The 12,220-nt window shown below is 43.7% G+C and overlaps 1 protein-coding gene across 1 annotated transcript in view; it reads right to left on the reverse strand.

The window, feature by feature from the left end:
* The window catches only part of OXSR1 (oxidative stress responsive kinase 1), a 783,663-nt gene extending 777,613 nt beyond the window's left edge, over nt 1–6,050 (reverse strand). Inside the window, exon 1 of the mRNA XM_086940877.1 lies at nt 5,743–6,050. Coding sequence (XP_086797003.1) covers nt 5,743–5,818 — 76 coding nt within the window. The 5' untranslated portion in view covers nt 5,819–6,050. The remainder of the gene's footprint in view (nt 1–5,742) is intronic.
* Nucleotides 6,051–12,220: the final 6,170 nt, after the last annotated feature.

The following is a 12,220-nucleotide window of genomic DNA, read 5'->3' on the forward strand; positions in this document are numbered from 1 at the left end:
GACGGATGTTCTGACAAATTCCTTTGAGTGTTAAAAGGTGAATGCAAGAAGAATGTTAAGCCACTTTAGAAACAAATGACAGATGTGACCACCCTACAGACTGGGTAAAAGTTTATTTTAAAAGTTACTTTGCACACAGTCAAACTGATGTTTAGTGGCATTTATCATTTACAAAGGCTAACTACTTATTAAACAAATGGAATAAAGCTCAAATCCCAAAGCACCATTTTTGAGGTCCGACCTATAAAGACCATCTCTCAGCGCTGCAACCAGAGTTGGGAAGGAGTGGAGGGGGGCGTGATTTGTCCTTCTAGCAACTCCCCCACGCCCCCCAAGTGCTTTGTATTTTGCCTTGTCAACAGGGTGTGTGGGTCACTAGAGATTACAAGATCATCATAGTACCCAAATGCAAGCTGGATTACACACGAATGTTACCTCTTCTTGCCCCACATGAGCACATTTTACACGTAATGAAATGAGAAATAGATTATTTTGTTAAACAGTGCTAGGTTAGCGCAAAATCTACCTTTAGTTCACAATGGTAGTCTGGGGTATGACCTTCCAAAACGTTTCCACCAGTGGAAACGTGCAGTCATGCCGGGGCTTTGCAGAATCAAAACACGATGGGGTCACAGCCAGAACACAGCACATTTCAGATTTAAACCTGCAGCTTGACAGCTGCTCTTAAGTGCCTGCTGAGCAATGGAATATGCATGCAACACGCATTCAAACAAGATTGTGAGCACACCACCTATAAAAGCATGTCTAAACTACTGTTTTAGTACTTTAGCATGCTTGTTAAAATAATAAGAAATGACAAAGTACCCAGCAGTGTCAGATGCATGTATGTGATTTTATTTGTAATGTGCATCTTTTATGACCGAATGGTCGAAATAAAGATTGAAAATGAAAAAAAATGCATGTATAATTTAAGAATAGCAATTATACAATGTGCACATTGCACAAACATATTTAGTAGCAACATTTAGGTTGCAGCAAGAAGTGTATTTTCAATTAATCTGTTTTATGCACGGATTTAATCTCATTGCAAAACAGCTGGCTGACTTTTGTGTAAACATTAAAAAAACAGAACTGTTTCGTTCATCAATCTGGCATACCGATGATCTGACTGATTCTAACAAGCAAGAAACCGTTTTAGATATTTTCGGGGCATGGGAAATTCATATTGTAACTTCTGGGTAAGCAACATACATACACATCAACCTATTATCACTATGTTGCAAGCAAGCATTGAGGGAGAGTGTTGCCTTCTCTGCTTTTGGCTTTTACTGACACAAAGACAGGAAAAGCAGGGGAGGTGTGCGTCTGACGGCAGAATGAATACAGACTGCTAATCAAACAAAAAAAATGTAGCCGCCGGGTGGGAGACAGAGATTCATGAATATGCGTGACCAATTTGACGAATACTGCTTTATCCAAGCTGTAGCGTGTACCGCCTCGAAAATACCTGGCAATGTATTAGCCATACAAAGGGATGGACTGCCGACTGCCTACCGCTCAAAGCAGCCCTTGGATTTCATTATAGGCTTCAGCCACATAACACTGGGGGAATTCTTGTGAAATGTTGATGGATGTACCTTACATCTCTATGCGGCTATTTGAAGCTAGTCCTAAAAGCCTGACAACGGAGTCAGTGACTGTACATTTAATTTCGAGCCCATCACATCCACCCACACCGTCTGTCACTGCCGGATGTCAGATCTCATTAAAAAAAATCTGCAAGACTGTATAACACCTAGAAAGGAGATGTATTCAAGTTTTACATTAATCACACTCAGAAATAATCACACCCTGCAAGCGTGCGCAACCCTGATAAATCACTTCCTCTCACAATACCACTGTTCCTCCTTGGGAGCACTTAGAAAACGGGAAAACGCCAGCTTACAGTCTCTACATTTGTTTTAAATATGTGTTGACATCTCTATGGTGGTATACTCAAGGTAGGCAAATGCCACTTATGGGTAGGAGAAGAAAAATTCTGGAGTTTGACCACCATGTCTCAATACCCTTTATACAAGTACCTTATTACAACATGTTCTGACGGGCCAGCCGTGGCAAAGAACACTAAAAATCAACACGTCCAAAGAACAATTTACCAAAGGCTGATCAATCTTGGGTACCTCTAAACTGCCAATACCCTGTAAATGCCTCCGAAGAAAGGTGCTGGAGCCAACTATAAAGCTAACCCTTCAAATAGGCTTGCCCGGCGCTATTTTGGGGGACATTATGTCACAAGTGCGGGGAATGTTCAGGGGCGGGTTCGATATGACTGGGCAGGATGGGAATTTTACAGGACAGTGTAAAGAAAGATGTTATGAGTAGGTCTGTTGCAAAAAAATAAAAACACTAGAGCGACAGCACATTCTATACTTCAGGCAATTTCATTTTTCCACTAAGAAAAATATATATTATTTCATTCGAGGAATGAAAAGTGATAATGATTGCTGTGGTGTGCGTCGTGACAGACAGAATGTGGAATGCTAACAGTGCATGCACAAGGAAGACAGTTGAGGCGAAACATTTTAATAGCCCGACAAGACGGGTGCGGGCTCAATTAACAGCCTAGGTCAAAGGTAAAGATGGACAGAATAACTGACTGCCATTGTCACTTCGGCCCCCAATCTGTGCTGCCCATTATCAGGCCTGTATGATAACAGAGAGGAGTGGAGCCCAAAACCCAACACCCAATTATCTATCAAAGCTCCATCAACGGAATTAAGGTGTAATAACCTGATGGAGGCCAGATCTAGAAGTTAAAAGAAGCCCCTGGTGCGTGTCATCGAATTTTATTTAAGGATACACACGTGGCAGGAAACAATGAAGGGTTAAACAATCCCTGGGCCCCGTCTCTTGAGTGCAAAAGGCTGAAACCATAACTGAAGCTCACAACCGAAAAGGGATTAAGCACCAGACAGTTTCTTGGTGCACAGGTAAATAACAGTCACTGCATGACTGTTTATGAGGTCTAGGCTACTTGAAACTCCCCATCCACTTAAGCAAAGACGAACTTTGTTAGGGAAGAAGGGGAGTGTGGGCTCATCACGGGTCCTATGTGAGGTGGAGGAAGGCTATACTAGGACTAAGAGTGAATTATTAGGACTGCTCCCAGATTTGTCACGGAACACTTGAAGGTGAAGCTGGCAGACTGACAGGGAAGATAGTATTTGACAGGTACACAGGACTTTTCACAGTTCAAAAAGTAACCGATTCTTCTAGAACTTTGGGGGGAATATGCAGACACTGCAGAAACTCCAAGCAGTCCCTCTTTGACGAGGGGATTGCAAAGGCCTAGGGAAACGAAGGGAATGTGGGATGTTGGGTATATGATTAATACCTATGTAATCTAACAAAGACTAAACTAAGTAAATGGAGCTTTGGGCACAAAACATTGTGCCTATTTAGGGATGTCACAGAACTGAGCAGACTCAGAGCAGCGAGAGACAGACGGAATGACAGGCCCAACGCCTACTACCAAACCACTTTGGAGAAGAGGTGAGCTATTAAACTCTTGTAGCATAGAGAGGAAAAGAAGGGAGGCCTTGTCTTCCCATACCTACGGAACAAATCACAAGCCAGTATGGGCTTGTGTGAAGAAGTAACCAGAAATGAAGTAAGTACCATCACTAGTCTACGCTTAAGTAGGGCAGTTGACACCAACAGCATAGAAGGTCTCTGAGGCATGTCACTAGCGCCTGTGTGTGTTGTGGGTAGAGAATAAACACTTAAGGACAGAAAGGGGCTCTTCAGCTGTCACTTAGTTTTTCAACTGCGATGGGCAAACTATGGAAGGAAAGCTAGAGTCTGCAGACAACCCTTCTTTACGGAAATAGGATTAACTTCATCTGTTTAGACAAGTGTGGGTATAGAGTAAACACCAACAAAACAAAGGAGCTTTGGGTCTTGCTTTTGCCCGCTTATGGGTACAAAAAGGGCACAACCAGGCAGCAAAGAAAGAGGCTCGGCAGGGGCGGCTCTAGGCTCATGGTGGACCTGGGCAGGGAGCATAGGTAGGGGGCCCCGGAAGAGGGGGTTCGGGCGGGGCGGAGGTCAGTAAAGAGGGGGGGGGTGTCAGGGTGTTTGAAAGTGGAACAGAGCCGGAGGCCGCCAAATCCCTGCCAGGGGCCACCACCAAATATGCATCCATCCTCAGAGGATTTTTATATTAAGGATATATATTGGCCCCTGGGGTTTGGTGGCCCTGTGCAGGCGCACAGCTTGCACATGCCTAAGGCCGGCCCTGGCCATCAATATATTTTATTGTGTGTGATCAGGCCCCAATAGCACAAGTATAGGTCCTGGAACCTATAACTGTCCAAGTGCTAGGGAGAAACGCTGTCAGTAGCAAATCATTTGAAATGTTTTCTTTCCTCTGTAGCCTCTGCATTTGGAGGGGAGAGGTGGGTAACACGTCTGTGACTTTGCCCTGTTAACGGCCAGTTTGGAGGTCTATGGGGATCTATTTTCTATTGCAGAAATGAATACTGGAGCCTGTCACAAGCGCGTGTGTGTGCATGAGTAGAGTGCATGAGTAGAGGATGAAACCTTGCCAGAACAGGCATGTTTTGCTATAGTAGTCCTGAAATCAAATTGTGCACCTCAACTTGCAATTGCTGTGGCTAAATTCCTGGGATGGGCCTGGATAATACGCGCGCGCACTTTAAAACCCCCATGAACTACATGAGCTTCCTTTGGTCTGTGATGATACTCCTTTTAAAAAGAATGTGTAAATTTTAAAGATCCTTATTCGCCAACAATGTACAAATGTATGGTATTTAATACGTTTTTATTATTAGATTAGTATTTATTCTGTCTAGTTTAGGGAAGAAAGCTTTTATGACAATGTTGTCGAATAAAGTATTTAAACGGAAACGGCTATAGTATATTGGTTGAGTGTTCTGGGGCTAAGGGATTGTAGAACAGAGCAGCCTCTGACTTTCAGTGGATTCGTGTGTCTGGAAAAATTTACACCATACTTGTGACCACCAACAGTTTCAAAGGGTGGTGACACTGCAAAGAAGTATTCTGAAATGTTACGACGGTGATTTTCACAGGATTTAAATCTATGGGGTTAGGAAGTACTAAAACAGGGGGTGGGGTTCCACGTGCCTTATCAGCAGTTTGTGGACCTGCACTTTTTTTTGGGAAGGGTGGGGTTTGGGTCTTACAACATGGCTGGGGGAAATATGATCAGTCATCATACCATGGGTCTCTGTGTTGGGATAGGGCCTTAAGAGACGAAGGCAATGTGGACTGTCACCAACTTGTGTGTGTATGGGGTGGGGTAGCAGGGCCTGCCAGCAACGAGAACGCTAATTAACCCATCACCAACTCATGTGTAGGGGTGAGTGACAGGAAATCATGGGCACAGACTGGCATTGGAGCTTGCCACTAGACCTGTGAATTAGAAGTATTATAACAAATGCTTGTCAGCATGGGTTGGGTCTACTGAGGTCACAGAGTGTGGCAGGCGAGAAGGGGGGCACTCTTAACTGTCATTTAAGTGTATGTGGGCCGGATAGCACGGGTGTAAATCTGAGAATAGCCAGCCCATGTCTGGAGGTGTGCGTGGCAAACCTTGGTAGCCTACAGTGGATTAGCATGGGCTGTCACAATCCCATGTTTAAAAGTGTGGAGGGCCCTGGCAACTAACAGAGCTGTGGGACCTGTCACACATTTTGTGAGGTATTAAAGGGTGAAGGAGGGGTCAGGGCCTGCACTCACCGATCACCTCCTGAAGTTCATAATCATCCCTGTTGATGGACCAGGGCAGGGCACTAATGCTGGACTCTTCCGTCATCACTGCTGCCGATTCTGTGTCTCAGGAGATGTCTGAAGGGTTAGAGCCCCAGAAGGCGCCGCGCTCGCCGGTCCCGAATTTTAAAAATGTAGATACGCGTATAAATTAAAAACAGAATCAGGCGCCTTTCCAGAGCCCGGCCCGGGGCCTGTGGCGCCTCAGCCAGCCGCTCCCGAAAGACCAAGAAGGCGACCCGTACCGCTCCAGCGCCCTCACTTCCCTCACTCTCACTGACAAACTTTGCCTCTCCACGGCCATGCCCTGCCAGTGGCGCGATGACGCCACGAAGCGACGCCACGGGAGCACGCAGGCGCCATTTTTAGTGTGGCTTTGGCAAATGTTAGTCAGACTTTGTATTGTCGCCACCTTGCACCATTAGCGCTATTGACTTAAAAAGAACGACTTTGCAGGGGGCGAGCGTTTAACATTTGTAGCCTCCATTTCCTCTCTGTGTTTCCCCTGCTTCTTATCACACAAAGAGATTAATTGTAACTAGTTTTCTAACAAAAGAGCTAGAGCGCTAACTTACTTACTAAATTGTAACGTATAAGAAGACGCCATGCTGCAGAACAAAACTGCTTTACAATTCCTGGTAGTCCCTCTCCTGTCAGAGCGAATGACCAAATTGGGAAAGTTGACTGAAAAATGTGAAACTGTATAACTGGTGGGCTTGCAAAGGCTTTGAACAGTTTACCAAACCCAAGAAATCGTATGTTAAAATAGTAATTTATACGTAAACCGGTGTAAATTAGCCTGAAGTGCCAAATTGACTTTGCACGGAGATGTGCCAAAGTATCCTTTAACTCTTAACAACCTTTGGGGCATATTTACAACAGACGGCGATAAATATTGCAAAGCGCGCTTAGGGCTTTCATATTTATCGCCATCTATCGCTGGAATTTATCGCCATGCTTGCGCTGTATTTACAACGCATAGCGCAATGGCGATATAAATTCCAGTGATAGCGGGGTAATCGCAGTTTTGCATGGAATTCCGCGGCCAATGTTCCCTGCAAAACGGCGATATGCTTGTTGATACGACCATGTGGTCGTAACACAAGAATCCACCCCCCATGTTAGGTATGGGTTAGTCATGATTTTAGCAGACGTTAGTTATGGCGAAAACAACGGTTTTCGCCCAATACTAACGTCTGCTAAAATGCGTGGGCCACCTTGTAAATATCGCGATGTGCACATCAGCGATATTTACAAGGTTGTACTGCCCAGTGACGCCCACTTTGCATCTCATTAGAGATGCAAAGGGAGGCATCAGAAAAAAGGGTGCTAACATGCGCTAATGCATATTAGCACCCTCTTGTAAACAGGGCAATATTTTTATCTCCGCTTTTTTGGCTTTAAAAGCCAAAAAAGCGGAGATATGGCCCTTGAAAATATGCCCCTTTATTCGAGGCTTTAAGTAGGATCAAAAAAGTGGTGAGACTCTAAAAGGGCGTTGTCTAAGAAGCGTAAATATGAATCCTTTCTAAGAGGCAGGACCTATGCAAATAAGCGTATCGTAAACCAAAAGTAGAATTAATAATATTAGTTCTAAACAGGTAAGAACGTGAACTAAACAATACTAAGGACTGTCTTTGGAGTGTTTCAATCACTCCTCTTGCACCACTTTCCTCTGCAGTCTCCATGGCTGCCAAGTTTTCAATGGCCATGCAAGATGTGATGGTCCAATTTAGTTTTTTTTTCCTTTCACGTCTGGAATTTGAAGTCCTGTGTTGTAATGGAATAAAGAAGACGACAAGTCTCAGAATTCAAAGAAAAAAACCTGGACTGGCAAAGTCCATCATGGTAGGACTTGGGAAACTTGACAGGGCTGAGTCTGTTTGTTAGGCACTTATGCCTCTTTCTCCCCCTATCTTTCCAAAATCTTCCATCTGCATATCTACCACCTCACTTCTTTCCTCGTCAGCACCCTCTTTTCACTCACTCCTACATATACGTCCTTGCATCTCCTTCACTTCCCCATCTCCACTACTCACACAATACACCCTTCCACCTGTAAGTATTATACTTTCTTTTACTTCTGCCCTATCAATATTTTGACAGCTGTGTATCTCCTTCATACACTTCCACACAGAATCACAATTACAATTGACAAGCATGACCATTGCTGTCTGCGATCTACTGAGAGACGAAGGACTGGATGGATGAGCATGTATTCTGAATTCCTTCATGACTCTCTAAGAGGCACTGAGAGAAACTCACTTTGTCTTCAGCCTCAACTCCTGAGCTCTCTGTCACTGCTAGTTATAAACACCCATCCACAACCTCAACTCATACTGACACCCAGGGGTGTTGTGAACCCCATACTTTAACAGCTAGAATGGGGTGGAGTTCTTGATGGGATCTTCTACTTGCAACTCAGCAGACAAAAGCTCATACATAGCATGAAAAGGTGGGTGGGTGTATGAGTGAACGTATGGATGGTGTATGAGTGAAAAGGGTGAATGGGTAGATAGATGAGTGATGGAATGGTTGTAAGGATGGCTGAGTAAAATAATGAATGGATGAGTGAAAGAGAGAGTGGATATATAGATGGATGGATTGAATGATGAATAAGTGAAAGAATGAATGGGTGAATGAAGGGGTGACTGATGAGAGAAGGTATGGATGCATGAGTGAGTGAGAGTACGGATGGCTGAGTGGAGGGAGCGAGTGGATGGATGGATGGATGGAATAACAGGGTGGATGGATGATGGATGAAGCGTAAGGGTGGATTGATAGATGAGCGGAAGGATGCATAGACGGATGAGTAAATGAATGAATGCAGCGTCATGAAGCCCCAACTTTAGCAGCTACAGCGGGGGAAGTTCTTGATGGGTATCTTCTGTCTGCTACTTTGCAAACAAAGCTGAGTGAGTAATAGGAAGGAAGGATGGATGTGATTGAAAAGGTGGATGGATGGGTGAGTAAAAGGATGGATGGGTAGATGGATGGATGGGTGAAAGGGTGAATGGATGAATGAGAGAAAGAATGGAGGAGTGAAATGCAGAATGGATGGATAATAAGAAAAAGGATGGCTGGATGAGTGAGTGAAAGAAAGGTTGGATGGATGGATGAGTGAAAGGTTAGATTGAAGAGAGAAAGGATGGATGGATGTGTGACAATTGATGGATGCGTGAAAGGGAGGTTGGATGGATGGACCAAAGGGTGGATGGAAGTATGAGTAAAATAATGGATGGATGAGTGAATGGATCGAAAGCGTGGATGGATAAGTGAGTGAAAGGATGTATGGATGAGTGAAAGGGTATGCCAAGGTTACATACGAAGCAGAAGTATGGGGTTTTATAGACAAAAAATTACAACAGATTCAGGTGGAAGAAAATAAATTCCTCAGAAGAATCTTGAAACTACCACAGAGTATCCCGGCCTATATTATTCATGAGGAAGTTGGAGAACCTTACATTGAAGGCCGGATCAAAATTAAACCTCTCCTTGCCTGGGTTAAAATCTGGATTAATCCAGAAGCAGTCCTTACAAGACAAATCATAAAAGACTGTCTGAAACGTGACAAAGGGGGTCACATACCCTGGCTAAAGTATATAAAGGACTCTCTGGAGGCAATTGGCTGTAAACATTTCTTCACAGACCCAGAATCCTTAACTGGCCAGAATAAAACTATGGTTAAAAAACTTTTTTCAGACTGCTCCCTTACGACTAGGGCTGAGATGGAAAGACATAAGCCCACTGTTTTATCCTATTGCCAACTAACAGTGAAGCAAGGAATCGAACCATATTTGAGGGTCATGCATAATGTTCAGGACTGGTACCATATGACCCGATTCAGACTAAATATGCTCCACCATTTACTTGCGGTCCCTTCTGGGTTCACTCTTACAGTGGAGGCGAAGGGTACCTGCGGCTGCGACACTAGGTCTCCGCAGGATACCCTTCACTTTGTTTTGTTATGGCCCTTTTACTCTGCCCCAAGACGTAAGTTTTTAGTAGGGATCCTGAAAGAAACGAAAATCAGACAAGCAAAAAAGGCCTTGAGATTTCTTCAGGAAGCCGCAGATGCCCATACGTTGCTTTGCACTACAAGTTTTATCCGGGTTGCATTGCGGCTAAGGAACACTAGAGAAATAAATGATTTTAATGCTTCCTAATTATGTAAAGTAAATTCCTCTTTTCCCTATCTTTATGAAATGCGTTTTTAGCCAAATTTTAACCTTTTTAAAATTTTGTATTTAAATATATGTGTGTATATTGTGTATGTGCTTTTATGGTGTCTTTTTAAGTGCCGAATAAAGATTTATAATTGAAATTGAGTGAAAGGGTAAATGGTAGGATGAGTGGCTGAGTAAACAGGTGGATGGATGGATGAGTGAATAGGAGGATTGATTGGATTAAGTGAAAGGGTGGATGGATGATGGAGTGAAAGGGTGGATAGATGGATAAGCGAAAGGTTGTATGGATGAATGACTGAAAGGATTGATGGATGAGTAAAAGGGTGCATGGAGAGATGGATAGGTGAAAGGGTGGCTGGATAGATGAATGGATGGATAGGTTTAATGGATAGGTTTAATGAATAGTTTTGGAGATGGATAGATTGGTTTGGATATGGATTGTGGACGGACGAAATGGTAAAAGTCAGAATGATGGATGAAAGAATGAATGGATGGCAGAATGTAATGGTGAAATGGTAGAATATAGCAGGTGCATGGAACAATGAAAGGATGAACGGATAGGTGCTTGGATGAAAGAGACAAGAGAGCTCTTCTGGGGAGGGTAGTGATGACTTGCTTCAGTTGCTTGGTGAATTAAAAACTTTGATTCAAAGTGTGGGGTTATTTAATTTTCTGGCTACTCCCGTGCTGACAAAAAAAGCGACTCAGTTCACAGTATACAAAACTGCAAATTGCAGGAACACATTATCTGAGAAAAATGAAACACTGTTAGAGAATGCCCTCTTAAGTAAAACATATGAAATGCAAACAATACCCACTAGTGATGTGGATTCCCTTAACATTTTGTACAGTCATTGTTCAGAAATCCATCCATGTATTTGTCTGTAAAGTTCAGGATAAGAATAGAGAGCTCGAACCTTAGTGAAAACTCACTAAGTTAAAAGATGTTATGTTCACAATGAAATAGTATAAAGGGCAGATGTTATTAGAACTGCTCAAAAATAGACATAAAAGCAGACAGAGCCAGGCCCGGGAGCAGGATGGCTGCTTCCTCATGATTCTCCAGGCAGACTGCTGTCTTTCAGCAGTTGTTTGGACACCAGAGATCCTATCAGAAATCCAGCCAAATTGACAGGCAGAAGTTGTGCAGAAATGCAAGATGTTTCTTCAAGACCTCCAGCGACAAAAGGAGTGGTTTTTCCAAGCGGCCACTGCAGCTGCACCAAAGCAGCCAGAGAGAGGGTGGGGCTTTGGAAATGTCATGGTTGGAAATGCATTGAGTTTGAAACTGTGCAGCAGGGCAGACATATCCAGTAAACCAAGATGGTTAAGGAGAAAAGTATTGGCCTGCTACTTTCTGTGCACCTTACTTGACTGAGGTTTTCAGACATGACCACTAAAAACCCACCCTGAAACAACATAATATTAGCCTAGGGAGGAAAGAGCTGCATATAACTGGTACCTATGACACTGAATTGACCCACAGGGAAAAACCAGAAAAAGTGCTTTAAGGGCTGCTAGAACCTAACTTGGAGCACTGGGTCCTCTGACAACTGGAACCACTTCACGCGTAATCCAGTGCAAGTAAAGGACATGGACTGGATCAAAGGCAAGTAGGGACTGTTCTGTGGGCCTCGCTCTGTGGGCGAACATGGGTAACTACTCGCAACCTACCTGCAATCACAGCGATCTCTCTATAACACAATTAGAAACACAAGGTCGTGATACTGCAGCAAGGACATAAAGACACTTGCTCGAAGCACTGTGCTTCAGAAAGAGACTGGTAACAGACTATACATGTAGGAGCACCTTTTTGCTGCAGGGCATGAAGACAGTAATGCTCATAGTTCTCTATGGGAAGTGAGACACTCAAATAAACCTCCTGCTCTTTTGAACCAATAAAACATTGGACAAAGAGAGCTTAAACTATCTGTATGCTTAAAAACAGAAGACACACTGAAAATACACTACACAAAAATTTGATAGATGGAATGCTTGAATTAATCTCAGCCACTGATAATTACTTAGGACCGCAACCCAATCCATGTCAGGGTTCTGCCATCCTCCTACTAGGCGGCACTCACAAAGGGCCTCTGGACTCTTGCTGTTTTCTCTAATTAGGACGTTATACACCTCTACACCTTGCCAGATACACTTTGCCTTCCACTCCAGGCTTCCCCTTCATGTGCATGAGGCATCATGGTCCTTGTAGCTTCCCCTATCTTCAGACCTTTCCTAGATCACATCCATATGGTGGTTTC

Source organism: Lissotriton vulgaris, chromosome 10, assembly GCF_964263255.1.
Source record: "Lissotriton vulgaris chromosome 10, aLisVul1.2, whole genome shotgun sequence".
In the NCBI taxonomy this organism is placed as follows: Eukaryota; Metazoa; Chordata; class Amphibia; order Caudata; family Salamandridae; genus Lissotriton; species Lissotriton vulgaris.